The following is a 19,142-nucleotide window of genomic DNA, read 5'->3' on the forward strand; positions in this document are numbered from 1 at the left end:
TTTAAATTTTATTTATTTATTGTATATGAGTGCTTTATCTACAGAAGAGGGTATCAGATCACATTATAGATGGTTGTGAGATACCATGTGGTTGTGGGATTTGAACTCAGGACCTTTGGAAGAGCAGGCGGCGCTCTTAAGCACTGAGCCATCTCTCCAGCCCCAAAAGGCATATTCTTAAGCGAGGCATAGTGGTGCACACATTTAATCCCAGCACTCAGGGAGACAGAGGCTGGGATCTCTGTGAGTTCGAGGCCAGCCTGGTCTACAAAGCGAGTCCAAGACAGCCAAGGCTACACAGAGAGACCCTGTCTGGGTTGGTGGCAGGAGGAGAGCATACTTTTCCAGTCTCTGCTGTGGGTAGCCTGAGTCAGATTCTTGGGGCTGGATAGTCCCTAGTCTAGCCTATTTGGCACATTCCACGTGAAAGGAGAACTCATCTCAAACACCATGTTGAATGGCACTGGAGACGGTCTTCAGGCCTTCACCCACGTGCCCTCGTCTGTACATACATGAACACACAAAGACCTCTAACTTTAGATGACTTCATTTTACATTAGCACCTACTGTTCACACAAGGAAGCCAGTTACCTCCAAGACGAAAATAAACTTTTGGCATTAGTTTATTGTGTGTACATGAGTGCAGGCATGGGGAGGAAAGGACAACTTTGTCCCATCAGTTTTGTCCTTCCAGCTTTCCAGGAGTTCCAAGGATCAGCCTTATCTCGCTGGGCTTGGTGTCAAGCACCTTTACACGCTAAGCTATCTTGTAAGCCACTCCTCTGTTTTTCATAGAAAATTGGAAATAGGTATTATGCTTAAAAGTTAATATTGTAGCAACTCAACAGGAAAGATTTCTTGGCGTCAAAGCTGTAATGTAATATATTATTCATTAAAAATTGAGAATAAGCTGGGCATGGTGGCACATGCCTTTAATCCTAGCACTTGGAAGGCAGAGGCAGGTGGAACGCTGTGAGTTCGAGGCCAGCCTAGCCTCAAAGTGAGTCTAGGACAGCCAAGGCTACACAGAGAAACCCTGTCTCAAAAAACAGCAACAACAACAACAACAAAAATGAGAACAATGAAGGATCTGTATTTATTTTTTTTAAAGATTTATTTATTTATTAGTATGTATACAGTGCTCTGCCTGCATGTACACCAGAGGAGGGCATCAGATCATATCATAGATGGTTGTGAGCCACCATGAAGTTGCTGGGAATTGAACTCAGGGCCTCTGGAAGAGCAGTCAGTGCTTTTAACCTCTGAGCCATCTCTCCAGTGCCGGTATTTATTATTTTAAATAAAAATCATGGTTGGGTAATTTTAACCACATAAACCAGATTTATTATTCCACTTATTGTTTCTTCTGCAATATGAAATCTTCTAAACAAATTTCCAACTGAGTTACTTTAAGTCGGTGACACTAGGTATTAAGAGCAATGAAAATTCAGAATGTAATTCTAATTTCTTAACTAAGGGCCCTAATTCCCGGTAGCTCTCCCTTCAGTATATTCCTTATGACATGTACATGTCACGTATCATCACTAGTTATTATTGCTTCTATTTTTGGCTTAAATCCTTAAACCCTGACACACAGAAGGTGGCAGGAAATTGACCAGAAAAGGATACAAGTTTCTTCATACACCTGAATGGTAGCCATGTCACCTTCCAATCGAATAATCTCTCCAACCAGCTCGCTGTGACCCACTCTCACCAGCTCATACATGGCTGCACCTGCCATGTCACAGGCTGTAACCACTGTAAAGAAAAAGAGACTGTTGATCCAAAGTTCTGTGAAGAATTACTTAGTTTCAATAGCTAATAAACCCAGTAGCATGCTAATCACTTATTCATAAGGAAGAAAACCTGCCACTATAGAATAACCTTTACGGTTTCATATAAAGACTAATTTTTAGTAAATGATGCAAAGAAGAAAACAAAATAAACTTGCTAAGGTTATTAATTAATGCAACAAGAGCGACCTATTTCAAGCACATGAAAACTCTTGTAGTATGAAGTACATTCTGAACAATCCAAGTGACTTTAATACATGCAATGAACTGTTTTGGAACATAAAAAACAAGTAAAAACCTTGCACTGCAATTAAGAGGGTTAGAATGTTATACAGTAATTATCAGTTTCTTGTGCTTTTTATCTCTTGAAAGATAGCAGTAAGGCAAGATTTTTACTTTTTATGATTTTAAACCTGTGGTTCTAAAGTTTCCTTGGCTGTGGTCCTTCAATAAACTGGTAATTCTAGAGCAAACAAACAAACAAACAAGCAAACAAAAACCCTATAGATAGCCAGATGGTACACATGTGCAACTTTAGCATTTGAGAAGCAGAGACAGGAGGTTCATAGTTTAAGGTCAGATTTGATTATCTATAGAAAGCTCAAGGCCAGCCTAGGCTACATATAGAGAGCTCAAGGCCAGCCTAGGCTACATATAGCGAGTTCAAGGCCAGCACAGCTATCTTGTTGCAAAACAATGCCCCACCCCAATACACACATATGCACCTCCTTTTCTTAAACCATAGGGTGTTTATAACCAGCCACCACACTGTATAAACTTTCAAATAAGAAAGGACTTTAATTTTAACTTTTTTTCCCACAAGCTAGAGCCAGAATTGAACTTGGAATTTTGGACCATGTGGTCTAGCAAGCAAAATTTATTTTTCTGAAAGTGAAAGAAAGGTGTCACATTTGTCGAAATGTCTAAGAATGAGCCCATTCTTACTACTTAGCCTGTGACACAACTATATGACAGAGATTAGTGCAGTGGAGAAGCATGTTTAATTAATCTGCTTTAAAACTTAAGGCTTGTTAATTTCTCATTTACTTCTATATCTAAATAAAGAATTAAGATGCTTTGAAACATCAGATAATAAGCTTAAAAATCCTATTTCATAAGTCCCAAAGGCTATCATTTCTCTATTAAGAAGTACTTAGAGCTGAGGGGTGGTGGTGGTGCATGCCTTTAATCTCAGCATTGGGAGGCAAAGACTGGCAGATGTTTGAGTTCGAGGCCAGCCTGGTCTCAGAGTAAGTTTCAGGACAGCCAAGGCTACACAGAGAAACCCTGTCTCAGGGGGGAAAAAAAAGCAGTACTTACAAACTAAAAACCAGTACACTGCACATTTCCACATAACCAGTTTACCTAAGCTTTCCGATGTTTTTCCTTTGCTTTTTTTCCTAAAAGTTCTCATGTTTATTATATCTGTCCTATATCATTATGAGGAAACTATTTCTGTGATCACAAAAGAAATTTAAAAAAAAAAGAATAAGAGTTAAAGGTTTATTCCTCTTGCCAGTGAGCTAGAGCCCATTTAGTTCTTGGAGAAAGAGGAATATACTAATACAACCCCTCATTTGCATAAACACCAAAAATGGCATCACCATCTTCACTATAATTAAAAGAAGACAAAAACTATAGCATGAAATTTCTCTTCTCAGTGTCAGGCCATCAGACTTCTCTCACGTAGTCAGCTGTGATACCTGGAACAGTCATTCACGTAGATGTACAAACACAGAGGAACAGGTAACAGTACTATGACATTTGATTAAGTTCAAATCAAATTGTTAGAGATTAATTTATACTATAAACCTTAAAGCTTTTAAACTTCAAATCTAACAACAAAAAAAATTAAGCTATATATATTTTTTTTACCTAGAAAACATGCTATCGCAAAGCAGCATCTCAATGACAGACCATCAAATCTACATGACTGGTGCTTGATGAACCATTACGATGGCCATATTCATCTCTCTTTTAACCACAATGAGATCTTAAGGTAACAAGCCGCTTTTGTGGATCGGCAGAAACTTGTGTTTTTCCCCAAGGTACCTAGAAAAGATGCCGACCACAGGGAGGCATCCTTGCTCTCAGATGACCACTACATATTACTCACCAGGCCCTGAGACTCCATGTACATAGCCAAATGTGCTTTCCTTATCTTCATCACGTATTTTGGGTAGCTTGGAGAAATCCATTGTGTTAATTTTACCTAAGGCAAAGAAAGAAAGAAAGTCATAACTACAAACTCTAAAACAAAATTAGCATAGGTGGTATATTCTCAAGTTAAAATACCATTTCAGAATAATAGAAAACATTACAAACACACACACACACACACACACACACACACACACACACACACACCCCTAATTTTTGAGATAGTGTTTTTCTCTGTAGTCATGGCTGTCCTGGAACGCACTCTGTAGACCAGGCTGGCCTCAAACTCAGAGATTTGTCTGCATCTGCCTCCTGAGTGCTGGGATTAAAGGCATGTACCATCATCACCTGGCTTAATATAAAATTCCCTTTTCCTTTTTTTTGAGTTTTCAAGACAGGGTTTCTCCTTGTAGTCATGGCTGTCTTGGATAAAGTTCTTAAGATTTAGTTAAAAGTACATTAATTTTGGATAAGCCACCATTATAATAACTAAATTGCCTATTTACATTTCATATTCCATAAAAAACTACTAGAAATTTCCAATGATTTATCCAGCCCTTTAATACGCATATCCTCACCCATTATTTACGGCTTCCTCTCCAACTACTCTGAATTATTCCTTGAAGCCTAAAAGCTTTGTGAAGGCTGTTTGCTTTCTCTGAAGAACTTGTCTGCTGGGTTACCTATGCCAGAACCTCCATTCAAAGGCCATCTTCTTCATGTAGCTGCTCTAAGCATCAATTTAAATTGTGACATTAGGGCCCCTTCTTTAAATGAAGCATTCTTAATGCTTTATTCATGTTTTTAAATCTTATAAGTGTTTTGCCTTAATGCATGTATGTGTACTACATGCATACCTGGTACCTGCAGAGGCCAGAGAGGGGTGCCCGATCCCCTGCAACTGGAGGCACTGACAGCTGTGAGTCACCCAGGCCTTCTGAAAGAGGAACAAATGCTTGTAAGCAGCATGCCATCTTTCCAACCCTACCTGTTTTATTTATTTATTTTTTTAATCATAGAACTTTTCATAGTGTAACAAACCATATTTTATATTAAAATCTATCTTTAAAAATTGCCTGGGGGCATCTTCCCTTTTTTTCTTCTTTTAGCAGAACACAGAAGCAGTTAAGAAAATTTAGTTCAGGAGTTTGAAAGAGGGTTTAGTAATTAAGATCACTTGCTCTTGCCGAGGACCAGGTTCAATTCCGTACCCACATGGTGGCTCACAAGTGTTAGTAACGTCAGTTCTAGGGTTACCAATGCTCATCTTTGCCTAACGGGGTTAGTTACAATTAATAAACGTTCATTTAGGGGTTTCTTTCTTCTATCTTTCTTTCTCTCTTACTTTCTATCCCTTTTAATATTAAGGGAAAGGGGGGAAGGAAGGGAGGATACATGTTTGTAGACTAAAAGTAGATTATTGAATCTACTAACTTCAAAAATCTTACATTGGTATTGTAGATTGAAGAAAATTTAAGACTTTTGATTGATGGAAATTTAAGACTTCAACTTTTGCTTCATTGATAAAAATTTAAATTGTATATTGTCATTCATTTTTGCCTTATGTATTGTATGTTATATGTTGACAAAATATTATATATTGTATGTTAGAAACTTAAGTTCATTTTATTCAATGTTTATTTAATGTATTATTCATGTACCACTAATGTCTTAGAAAAAAACTGTTCAGGAAGATTGGGGATAAAAGTTGATATTTAGTTACGAAGAAATCCTACTAGATACTAACTTACTTTGTCATAGAGCAGGTTTGTTTAATTTCTTGTATATGTCTTCAAAGGAATAGTTGATAACTGTAGGAATAGATAGAGTTGGTTTTCAAACTCTTCAGAGATCCACAGAATATGGCATTTAAGGATGAGGGCTTTCCTGACAGAGAGAGACATCCACTCCTGGTCGCTTCTCCATTTGCATCACTAAAGATGGGGGCTTTAAGAGACAGAATGGTCACTGGACAGAGAAACTGCTCTTATCTCTACTGCTGATGACAGGCTGACTGGCTGCAATGATCAACAGTGATGCTGGAAAGTTGACTGTCCAGCTTTGAAGAGGCTAGATGGACCAGACCGTCGGATTTCCTGCTTCAAAAAGCAGTTTGTTAGATGTTTTGGGCCGATAAGGCTGAAGACTGATTGCCCCAATAAAGAAAAGACTCCAGTGACTATCCAGGCGGTCTGCTCTCTCTGTCCTATGCAACTTGGAAGAGACCCTTCTTGGGTCTCTGATGGGATTGAAGACTAGATAGCCACAGTGTTACTAGAAGCTTTAGTTTAAGAATTAAAAACACATTTATAGATGGATACTTGCAATTTCTCACGAAAGAAAAGGACTCTCTTTGGTAGGATAATGGAATATTTTCTCTCAGGTTAACAAGTATAAAAGGACTTGGTTATGTACTTGATACCTGATGATTATGTATATATGTATATGTGTGTTTATAGTTCTTATTTTTTTTTTTTAAAAGAGAAGGGGGATGTGTGGGAAAGAAAAAGCCTTGTCACAAGTGGGAGCAGTCTTGGCAGGCTTTACCCTTGGGGCACCCCATGAATACCTTATGACAGACTGAGTGGAGCCATCCTGGGTCTGGAATTCAGGAAGCAGACTTGGGAACCCCACCTGGACTATTGTCTTTCTAATGGACCCTCACCGGGAGAAGGAGCCCGTCCTTCCCATGTGACACAGGGAGTTGGGGAAGAGAGAATAACAAAGTCGGAGGCAGAGAGAGCGTGCGGGCGCAGCGGACCAGCTGGACCAGCACGCAGGCCAGAGAGACACCTAAGGATCCGTCCCGTGGAACGGCTACCGGAAGGTTCACTCTTTTGTCCCTTTAACCTTTTTCCTTCTTGTATAAGCTAGTTGGGTTGTATAATAAAGTTTAACTGCTAAGAAACCGAGTCAACAGAGTTTAACCTCTATACCTTCAGATATGTATAATCTGAACACTCTAACAGTCAACTGCCCATATCTGCCCACCAGAAGCCTGGCCTGGTGACTCATACTTGTACTCCCAGACCCTGGAAAGCTGAGTCAGGAGGTCTGTCAGGAAGTTTGAAGCCAGCCTTGACTACAAAGCAAAATCCAGACCAGCCTGTACTACACTGCTACACCTACGCACGCGCGCGCGCGCACACACACACACACACACACACACACACACACACACACACACACACACGGGCGAAAATAACAACCCACATAAAAACAACCAAAAAGGAAAACCGATGACAAACTCTAGAGGTAAGTTTATTTTGGGCTGTTGATTTAACTTAGTAGTTGTTAATGACTATATTAGGGTGCTGGAACAAATACTTGCATCGTGAAAAGCTAAATAATATCCCCAATCAACCACAAATTTAGTCTTAAATCATTCAGCAATAAAGTGCCAAGTCACATACATTTAGTAAACATTCAAAGACTACAATGTTTAAATGAAGCCATCTTGATGGTCAGGCAGTATTGCATAGTCTAGGAAAGGCTGAGTGACAAAGGCACCCCAGAAGGTCAACAGTAGAAGAATGGGACTAAAATATTAGGAGTGGCAAACAGACCTGCCTGGTTGGTATAAAAGCTTATGTTAGGGCAACAAGAGGAAATAAGTATGCTAAGATATATGATACTAATTTATGGGTCTCTACCTGAATGTCAAGGAAACATATACACTTCATCCTGTGAACAAAAGAAAATAAGGGAAGACTGAAGGCAGAATGGTGTTCTGTTGCTCTAACCCATTAAATCGGGGAAAAGACTGCACGTAGGACAACGCTGGCTAAGGTGTGACTGCCAGCGAACTTGCATGGACTGGATGTTTCCTGCGGTCCTCCCAAGGGAAAGGTCCTGTGGTAGAGTTAGAAAATAAAAGCTGCAACTAAAACATGCGACTATTTTCTATTTTCAAGGAACTTTTGCTGATTTAACCAACTGGACTACACAGAAAGGTGATTTAAGTGCTCAAGTGCTCAGTTAAGGTATAAACACTGTATTGGGAACAAAAGAGAAGCTGATCCTACTGTGGGGACCGTGGGTAAAGTGTAGATCGATATGGATAAAGCATATATACCAAAAAGGTAGCTGGAGAGCGAGTTTTGAGGACAGTGGAGTCCAGACCAGAAGAACGCAGCCAGGAAAGCCAGCTCCTGAGCTTCGCTGAGGGTGGCAACATTGAGGAGTGAGTTCTGGTATTTTTGGAGATGGTAGAGGATCACATACCACATAGACACAATTTGTCGTCCTTTAGCCAAAACATCAAGAAGCTGTGTGCAGACACTGGTGACTCTTGGGCGTTACTCCTCAGCAGCTGTCCACACACTTCTCTGAGAAATAGTCTTTCACTGAGCTTTGCTCAGGCTGCCTAACCATGAGCCCCAGGCGCCTGCTCGTCTCCACCTGTGTAAGCACATGCTACCACACCTGACGTTTTAGTGGGTGGGTGCTGAGAACTGAACACAGGCCCTCATCCTTGTACCACAGCACTTAGCAACTGAGCTATCTTCCCAGCTCTGAGAACAAGATTTTCTAGAAACTACCAGATAATGAAAGATAAAAAAAAAAAAAAAAAAATCAAGGGGACCTAATATCCTCTTTTGCCCTCCACAGGTACCCAATATATATACAGAGGAGCTGAGATCAGTTCCCAGCACCTACATGGTAGCTCTCAACTGTCTACAATCCAGATCCAGGGCATCTAATGTCTTTTCTGAGCTCTGTGGGGTCCTGCAAGCACGTGATGTGAACACCTTCAAAGCAGGAAGCACGGTACTGAAGTCATCACCAGACTAAGTTCTTCCCCAGTGTGGGTATTCCCTGTATGTGTCTGTGATACATGATCATCTGCCCAGTAAAGCGGAAACAGCGTGAGACCCTGAGTCATCTGCATGGGCTCACATTAGGTTCCTCTAATGGTATGCTGCAGGAAAACCTAAGACAAATCAAAATCGCCTATCTTTACATTGAAAACAAGAATCATGCTATCATTTATTCAAGAATTATGATTTAATTACAGATTTGATAAAACAGGAGTTGCAAACACTCCATTAGCAATACTACTTGAATTGTATTTCAATTTTGCGAAAGCCATTTACTTCTTTCACAATGGGTATGCATGCTTTCCTGCCCATCCTCCCGAGTGCCCAATGTTGTTCCTTGCTCAAATGCAGTCTTTTAAAGGGTCCTTCACTCCTACGACTACCCTTTTAGGAAGTATTTTATCATATCTGTACTAACTGATTTTAAAATGGAGCAACAGAAATAAAAAATGCTTTAAATATTATATAAGTACTAAGGAATATTATGTCAGGTAACCTGGATGCCTCTTTGTTTTGGAAGACAGAAACCAAGGCACTAAGTTGAAAAGTGTTTTAATTGGTAAATTGTAACATTGGGAAAGTCAAATTCTTTTGATTAGCCATTTCATCCATAGAGTCAAACAGGGCTGTGGTAAGACAGACATGTCACTGGTCTGCCAGAGAAAACAGGATATGGAGAGTAACTAACCTAATTTGATTAATCCAAGCCAAGATTGCCTAATTTCTAAAAAGTATGTCTAAATAACAGCATCTGCTCCTACTTCTTTTTTTCTTTTCTTTTTTGGTTTTTCAAGACAGGGTTTCTTCTCTGTGTAGCCTTGGATGTCCTAGACTAACTTTGTAGACCAGGCTAGCCTTGAACTCACAGTGATCTGCCTGTCTCTGCCTTTCAAGTGCTGGGATTAAAGGCATGCACCACCACACCCGGCATGCTTCTACTTCTTAAGTAAGATTTATTTTTATTATTTTAGTGGTGTGTGTGTGTACAGGTGCCTGTGAAGGCAGGTTAGAGTGGGTTAGGGGGTTCAGGCCTTCCTGGAGCTGGAGTTACAAGTGGGTTGTCCTCTGCAAGAGCTGTTAAGTACTGTTAACCACTGAACTATAGCTCTCCAACCCCTATCCCATCCCTCCAAGACAGGGTCTCACTATGTAGTCTTGGTTGATGTAGAATTCACTATGTAGATCACGCTGGCTCAACTTCAAAGAGATCCACCTGCCTCTGCCTGAGGATTAGAATGAAAGAAAGGTACAGCTATGATTATTTCTTTTTTTTTAATGCAGATGAGTGGTTGGCCTTCATGTATGTATGTAAGCCACATGTATGCCTGATGAACACAGAGTTCAGAAGAGTACACCAGAGCCTCTGGAACTAGAGTTAAAGATGGTTGTAAGCTACCATGTGGGTGCTAAAAACCGAACCCAGATCATCTGCAATAGTACAAATACTTATATTCTCAGAACCATCCTTCCAGGCTCCTAAATATAATCTTATCTTTCTATTATTTGAGCAAAACATAATTACCTGGCTAGTCTTCTTAAAAAATTATGTCGTATAATTTATTATAATTTTATTTACTGAAACAAAATGGAATTTTAAGCATCTGTATTACAGGCAGAAACATGGTATAATACCCAATCTTTGTTTTAATCATCTTCTGGCATGGTAAGAAAAAAGCTAGCCAGCTAGCCAGTTAAAAATAGGAGATGCGTATGTTCTCAGAAGCAGCACAGGCTGATTTTGGAAGAATGCAAAGTGAATTTAAGTGAAGAGTGGTTACGGGAGGTGGAGCTAACCCTGAGACAAACAAGGCCATACAGTAATGCTTTACTATGCACAGTTCAGCTGTCCAGGGCTATAGCAAGGCCTTCTAAAGACTTCACACGGCCAAACAGTACCTTATGTAATTTTTAAAATAGATATTTGTGGGGCACACAGGCTAGGTGACCCCACACATTCTGGACCTCACTTCATTCTTCCCAGCTTGGTGTGTGAAGGCCCCAGAAACCCCGAGGGCCAGAGAGGGACTCAAACTTGGAATGACAGGTATTAATATTATGGGTCCTCCCTATATGTATGACAATGACTAATGGAAAGAAATCAAATGGATTTGTTTGTTTGTCAGCTGCCTTACAGATTTATCAGTCAGCTGATTAAGTATAATCACCATGGGAATTTTGGTGACCTATTTTTTTTAATATGTAGATTATGCTAGTTTCAAACTCATAGAGACCCATCTTCCTCTGTTTTTAAAAATGTTTGAGGCCCATATTAAGCATTAGAAGCAAGAACATTAAGATAGTAAAAGAATCAAAAGCCTAAGTGATAACACTACAAATTAACCTCTAGACGACTTGTTACCAGATGCACACCTTTGTTTTCATCTGACAAACACTCTTAAAACAGCAAATCAAGATGATTCTTTGGGGGCGGGGAAGGGGGAATGTTGGGGACACGGTTTCTCTGTGTAGCCCTGGATGTCCTGGATCTCTTTGTAGACCAGGCTGGCCTCAAAATCACAGAGATCTGCCTGCCTCTGCCTCCCTGAGTGCTGGGATTACAGGCGTGCACCACCACACATGGCATCAACTCTATTCTTAAAAAAACAAAACAAAACAATGTAACTGCTGAAGAAATGGTTCAGTGATTTAGAGCACTTGTTGCTCTTACCCCTAAGTAAGACCTGTGTTAAGTTTCTAGCACCCACATGTCGGCTCACAACTACTATAACTTCAGTTCCTGGGGATCCAGTGTCTCCTCTGACCACAGGCATGCATGTGGAGCACATACAAACATACATACATGCAAACAAAATAAATCTAAAACATTTTAAGGCCAATATAAACAGGAGAAAAATATGATTGTGAGCAAGTTAGCCCTCTCTGCTATGTTATAGGATATAAGGGGAAATATTACAGATACATCCCCCTAAAAAGCTCTTACCACATCCTTTAGGATAAATTAGTTTGATTATGAAAATGAGTGTTTAAATTGCCAAATTACAGGCACTTTTGTACACTTCTAAAGTGTACACCCTTAAGTGGCAAGATAAACAGCTCTATGTGCTATGCTTATGCAACCAAGCCCGACCTTTCATCTTTCCACTGTCCATGTCTTCTCTCTTGTACCTGCTCAATGTTTCCACCCTAACATGCATTCCCATACCCCTGTCCCCCTCCTCCTATACTCATTTCCAATTCTCTTAATTTTTGAGAACTGGTTTTATAATGTAACCCTGGCTAGTCTAGAACTTGCTATGTATAGCAGACTGGCCTGCAAGTCACAGAGATCTGTCTGCCTCTGCCTCCTGAATGCTGGAACTAAAGGCATGTGCTACCATGTCTAGCATTCTCATTTCTCCTCCCTTGATTTTCTTCACAGCACTTCTAATATCTAAAAGAAAAAAAATCCCATTTATTGTGTATGTCTGAAGAAAATGTGTGAAGAACATAAGCACTAAGTGAACAGTTTGCAAATAACAAATTAAGAGTGGAAAGTCTAACTTCAACCAATTGAAAAAAATACCAAGTAGTAAATACAGGACTTGACCAAAGGCAGTTGGCCTCAAACCCTATGCTCTTTTTGTATTTATACTCTCCTGGATCGCTAATTTATTATGTTCATTTCTAGTACTTGCATTGAAATAATTCTATTTGATAAAGACAATATTCTCTATTGTAACAGTTACTTGAGAATATCACAAAAGCTCTCTTATCTCAGATCTGTAATCTTGTTCTTTTTTTCTGACTTCTACATCAGCTTTGCCAAGGCATTTTATACGAATACTATGAAAGTGGTTAAGTAAACTAAAAAGTTCTCATCAGGTAGACACATATCATAGTAATCTGATAAGTGAATAGAGCTGAGCATACAGCAGTTTGATAACCACTTCTCAATACAAATGTGTTAGCAATTTCTCCTTATTATATATAAAACCAGTCAAAATAGAAATGCCCCACTAAAATCTTTCTACACTTTAAATATTCAGCATCAATGTCAAACAGCAGGGTTTTTTAGTTGTTTTGGTTTTTGGAGACAGGATTTCTCTGTGTAGCCCTGGCTCTCCTGGAACTCATTCTGTAGACTAGGCTGGCCTTGAACTCACAGAGATCTGCCTGCCTCTGCCTCCCAAGTGTTGAAATTAAGGTGTGTGGCACCACTGGCCAGCAAACAGCAAGTGTTTAAAGATGTTAAGCTCTGGCTGGAGAGGTGCCTGAGCTGTCAAGAGAGCAGTCTACTCTTGTAGTGGAGTCTATTTTTGTGCCCAGCACCCATGTTAGGTGACTCCTAACCCCTGTAACTCCAAGGGGATCTAAAGCCTCTGGCCTCCTGAACACACATACACTTTGGGCACACATGTGTACAAAGATCCCCCCACAACATAGTTAAAAATATAATAATTTAAATGTTAAACAAAGCATTTTCAATAGAAAAATTAAGTCATAATATATTAAGAGTTAATCTTGGGGCTAGAGAGATGGCTCAGCAGTTAAGAGCACTGTCTGCTCTTCCAGAGGTCCTGAGTTCAATTCCCAGCAACCACATGGTGGCTCACAACCATCTATAATGTGATCTGATGTCCTCTTCTGGCATGCAGGTATACATGTGCACTCATACATTAAATAAATAAATCTTTTTTTTTTTTTTTTAAAGAGTTAATCTTTTTCCAAGTCTTCACAGTAGAAGGTCCAAGAGCAGTTTGATGCTGCTCGAAACTCCTTCCTTACACAGTTTATCCCTTCTGTTCTCAATTAAATAAAAAAAGAAATCAAGGGATAAGCAGTGCTGGAGACATCATCACTCAGTGAGAAAGCACCTGCTAAGCAGGCTGCAGTCCTCCAGCACCACAGCCCAGTCATGAAGAAGCTGTGGCATACATAGCTACAGTCTCCCCCCCCCCTTTTTTATTATTAATTTATTCACATTACATCTCAGTTGTTAGCCCATCCCTTGTATCCTCCCATTTCTCCCTCCCTCCCGCTTCCCCCCCTATTCCTCTCCCCTATGTCAGTGACTGAGGGGGACCTCCTCCTCCTGTATATGCTCATAGGGTATCTAGTCTCCTCTTGGTGACCTATTATCCTTCCTCTGAGTGCCACCAATCATCCCCATCCAAGGGACATGGTCAAATATGGGGCACCAGAGTTTGTGTGAAAGTCAGATCTCCTTCTCCATTTAATGGGGGTGAATGTCCTGTCCATCGGCTAGTCTGGGTAGGGGTTCGAAGTTTACTGCCTATATTTTCGTTGGCTGGTGCCATAGTTTGAGGAGGACCCCAGGGCCCAGACCTGCCTGTAGTTTTCCAGGACCCTCTGGATCCTTCTATTTCCTCATTCTCCCAGGCTTCTCACACCTAAAGTCTCAATAGGATGTCCTCCCCTCTGACCCACTTTCCTGGTAGGTAAAGTTTTTCATGGGGAAGTACCCCTTTAAGCTACAGTCTTAAAGACCCCAACTCAATGATTATATTAAAATGTATCTTTAGCTATTGGACTCCTACTTTACTTAAGGATAAAAAGTAAATACAATCTACAACACACATTTCCTTAATCCTAAACCATAGCCCCGCTCATATTTGTGGAAAAAGAAAAGGAAAAACCCAGAAGGCAGCACAGCAACCATCTGACTAGTGAGTCATCGGTCTCTCTCCCACACGCACTGCAGAACACTGCAGTGACAAGTAACACTAGCGGCCTGCTGTCCCATTTCTATTTTATAACACAGATCCCAAATCGCTACGGGTTAGTGTACTATACCTAGTAATGTCTTTTTTCCTAAAAACCAATTTTTTTACTACCATAGTTTGGGCTGGAAACAAGGTGAAGGTGACACAATAGGGATTCAAGGCAATTCACATACAAATCTGACTCACTTCACTGACACACCGCAGTGCTATCTAATGTAACATTTAAAAAAGATCACACTAACTCATTAAAAGAGTAGCTTTGGAAGGCACAGCAATTGTGTTATTTTGTTTCTAAAGAAAATAATCCAGTGATTTCAATCAAACACTTAGTTTCTTTTCTTATTATATTAAATGTATGTATCAAAAGGCATATAGTCTGACGAGTAAGAAGAGGTAGGTAGGTTTCCACTGCTCCGTTTCCTATTTATTGATTTATATTAGAGACAGAGTCTCATTGTGCATATAGCCCAGATTGGTTTCAAAATCATAATCCTACTGCCTTAGCCTCCTGAATGTCATGTGCCGCCTAGCCTGACCTACATCATATTTTCATCTGCAGTTTTCCTGCAGAGAAAAGCATCGTAAACCTGTTTAATATTTTTATGCTTGTTCAAAGTTAGAGAGTAGACAGGATTCCAGTGAAATTTTTTACTTTGGTCATTTATAGTGCTATAAATACTACTGCACGCTAGTCATTTTGTGAGGTACTTTCTTATTCATCTCTTTTTATCTACTTAGCAGCTCCATCAGAAATGGTATATGGCAGATTTATTTCACTATGCATATGCAGACCCTTCTTCTCTTGCCAATAAAACCTTAACTTTGTTAAAATTTAGGGAAGTCTATCGTTGTAATTTCAGTTCCTTTAGCAATGACTTGCTTGGAAATAGCCTGTCTGGGAATACTCTGACTAATAAAAGGTAAGGAAAATCCTTTAGGAGCTTCTGAGAGTAATTTTTCTTCTCTTTTAGAAAACACAGGCTATGAGAAACAACACCCTCCTTAGCAGCTGGTCATCTGCACAGGATGCTGAGCTGTAGAAACAGCCTGGGATTTTGAAAGAAGCTAATGTGGGTAGGCAGGCTACGTAGCTACAGATAACAACATAGAAGGACAGAAAAATCTGTCTCCTTATTCCTTTATTGATCCACGTAACTAGCAAAAAAGCACAAATACAGGAAAAAACAAACAAACAGAGTTTCAGGGGACTGGAGAGATGGCTCAGAGGTTAAGAACACTGGCAGCTCTTCTAAAGGTCTTGAGTTCAATTCCCAGCAACCACATGGTGGCTCACAACCATCTATAATGAGACCTGGTGTCCTCTTCTGGCCAGCAGCTGTTACATGCAGGTAGAACATTGTAAGCATAATAAATAAATCTTAAAACAAAACAACAAAAAACAGAGTTTCAGGAATAAGTATTTTATATGTACACACATTTCATAGTACCGTTAAAAAAGAATGAATAGATCAGAAGGTAAAATTAAGGTCATCAGTGAAATAGTTTATGAAAATTACTAAACAGTCTAAGGAAATACATAAATGAAGCTGGGATTCAAAAAGTAGAGAAGCACAATAAAATTGCAGGAAGCAAACTGGTCTAATCGGATCACAGAACATGATGGCACAAAAGTGTATGCATAGCTACATATCCCTCTAAACACACACACACACACACACACACACACACACACAAGCTCGCGTGCGCGCGCACACACAGAGAGAGACAGAGACAGAGAGAGACAGACAGACAGAGACAGAGAGAGAGAGAGACAGAGAGACAGAGACAGAAAGAGGCATGCAGGCATACATCCTTGATCCAATTCAGCCCTGTATCAAAACAAAAGCATTTCTGAAAAATAAATAATGAAGGCTTAAGCTGAGAACAGAAGTTTAATTTTACCAGTTAAATAGGTTCAAGCTTAGATGCTAGCCTTGCCCATAGTCATTTTTAATAGCATTTCTAGAAATGGTGATAAAATTTTTTTTCTGCATATTGCAAAGACCTGCATACAGCCACATGGACTTAAAAATATATGCAATATTTTAGAACAATGGAGATTTAATGCAGCAGTTCATTTGAAGAGCTACCTTGGAAGGTAAAAGAATTGGGTTCTGAATTAATGGCCAAAAGAATAATTCATAATCATTAAAAAAAGAAGCAATTTTAATTTATTACTAAGGAACACAGGAAGCAATTTAGTAATATGCAGCTAAGTCCTTAAAGTCATTTCTGTTGCTGTGACAGAACAGCCTGACCAAAGGCAACTCTGGGGAGGAAAGGGCTTATTGGCTTACAATTCAATCATCACTGAGGAGACCTCAAGGCAGAAACTCAAGCAGCTAGTTAAACAACATTCATAGTCAAGGGGGGAGTGGGAGGGGGCGGCACACACACATGGCTTGCTTGTTCATATCACCTAGCTATCTCTTGTCTTACATAGTTCAGAATGCCTGTCTTAGGGAACAGTGTGGGCCACAACTGTCTACATCAATTAACAATCAAGACAGTTATGTGTGGAAAGGATTGTAAACTTTGTCACAGGTAAAAGCAGTCTTGGCAGGCTTTGCCCTTGGACACACCATGGATACTCCCTGAGATTAACCTTGAGATAGACTGGGTGGAGCCATCCTGGGCCTGGAATTCAGTAAGCGGACTGGGGACTACACCTGGACTATTGTGTTTCTAATCGACCCTCAAAGGGAGAGGGAGACCGCCCCTTACACGTGACAGACATGCAGGCGGACAGGAGAGAAGGGCAGCAGGTTCAGACGGGCTTGAGTGCACGTGGATTGGAAGGAGGATCAGCAAACAGGCCAGAGACACCTAGCTAGGGACCTGTCCCATGAAACAGATATCGGAAGGTTCACTTTTTTCCCTTTAACCATTTTTCCCTCTTGTGTAAGCTAGCTGGGTTGTATAATAAAGTTTAATTGTTAAACAGAGCCAACAGTCATGTCTACTGCTAACATATTCTAAATAACTCCTTATTAGGAAGGACCATATATTCCAGGTGATTTTAGGTGGTGCCAAGCTGACAGTTAAAACTAATCAGGACAGCACCTAATATGGATAAAAGAACCTTTATAACTTGGATTGAAATATAGGACTATGGTAAAAAGTCCACAGACATTTTCCAACTCAGTGGGCACGAAATCCGCATTTCTAATGGTTTTCCCAAGTACATTTCAATCAGTAACAGCTACAGTTTATTTATTAAGTTGACTGTGGGTCAAGATAGACTTGGCTATTCATAGAGGTTTTAAATGGTGTGATTTGCTAAGGAATTAACTTGGTATGTGCTTAGTCTTCAAAGTTGCTATTGTGCAGCACTTAATTAACCATTACTGTAATTAGAGATCTGTAAACAAATCAAGGTGTGTAGCTCACCTCTTGGGCAGAAGTTGTTCAAGTTTAATGCTGTCCTGGGCTATGTAGTGAGATACCATCTCAAGAAACTAAAAAGCAGAGCTCAGAGGATAAGAGCTTTGCCTCCAAACCTGATGACTTGAGTTCAATCCCTGGCACTGACATGGTGGAAGGAAAGAATTGACTCCTGTGAGTTTTCCACCAGCTTCCACATGCTTGCTGGGCCATGTAGGCACCCACCACCCACATGCATGTGCAACTATAAAGAAACAGGCTGATCAATAAATCCCTGTCTTTACTGCTGGACTGTAAATGCCAGGAAAACAGGGTGGCATCTGCTTCTGTCATCAATCAGTCCAGCTACCCACACAGGACACAAACACCACGTGTTATTTAGTTACATCTTGGTGGGGCATGAGTAAGACAGGAGCTCCCATTCACTGAGGGAAAACTGACAGCCCTTAGAAACAGCCTGGACACAGCTTGGCCTAATAACCGATGACCAGGGTTTTTAAAATCAGCACCTCTCTGAGGCCAGAACTGAAGCCAAATATTATCACAGAATAAACTTCTGAAATAGAAGGTATTATTAGACACCCTGAAATAGTAGGAAAGTATGTTTTATTAAATATATTATCTATTTAAAAATTTAAATGTTATATTTTATTAATAATTTTAGTGGTTTAAAATAGTAGCTAGATGGGGCTGGAGAGATGGCTCAGTGGTTAAGAGCGTTGCCTGCTCTTCCAAAGGTCTTGAGTTCAATTCCCAGCAACCACATGGTGGCTCACAACTATCTGTTGTGATCTGGCCTACAGGTGTACATGCAGGAAGAACACTCAATACATAACAAATAATAAATAAATATTTTAAAAAATTAAAATAAAATAAAATAGTAGCTAGAGCTGGACATGGTGGCACACACCTGTAATTCCAGCACTTGGGAGGCAGAGGCAAAGGCAGAGGCAGAGGCAGGCAGATCGCTGTAAGCTTGAGGCCAGCACAGTCTACAAAGTGAGTCTAGGACAGCCAAGGCTACCCAGAGAAACCCTGTCTTGAAAAACTAAGCAACCAAATAAAATAGTAACTAGAACAAAAATAACTCTATAATAATTGCAGAGTGTAAAGTCTATATTTAAACTAGTATTATTTAAAAGTTTACACTCAACTCAAAAAGTGTAAAATGTATACATAGAAAAATGAACAAGTGACTTTTTATAAAAATATAAATTTAGTAGAGAACCTCCATCTCTTCAACAAGTGACAGTAGAATAAACAGATATGTACATACAAAAAGAAATCACCACCAAAATGCT

General features: G+C 39.9%; 1 protein-coding gene across 3 annotated transcripts in view; it reads right to left on the bottom strand.

Annotated features, from left to right (window-relative positions):
• Window positions 1-19,142, bottom strand: part of Atp6v1a (ATPase H+ transporting V1 subunit A) — a 54,775-nt gene that overhangs the window by 23,702 nt on the left and 11,931 nt on the right. For 2 of the 3 annotated variants that reach the window (XM_051149969.1, XM_051149970.1), the window contains exons 2-3: window positions 3,910-4,005; window positions 1,630-1,758 (exon numbers count right to left, since the gene is read on the bottom strand). In XM_051149969.1, coding sequence (XP_051005926.1) covers window positions 1,630-1,758; window positions 3,910-3,991 — 211 coding nt within the window. In that variant the 5' untranslated portion in view covers window positions 3,992-4,005. Of the gene's footprint in view, window positions 1-1,629; window positions 1,759-3,909; window positions 4,006-4,810; window positions 4,891-19,142 lie in introns of those variants that run through there. The other variant, XM_051149971.1, reaches the window with a different exon arrangement.

Source organism: Acomys russatus, chromosome 8 (genome assembly GCF_903995435.1).
Source record: "Acomys russatus chromosome 8, mAcoRus1.1, whole genome shotgun sequence".
Classification (NCBI taxonomy): Eukaryota; Metazoa; Chordata; class Mammalia; order Rodentia; family Muridae; genus Acomys; species Acomys russatus.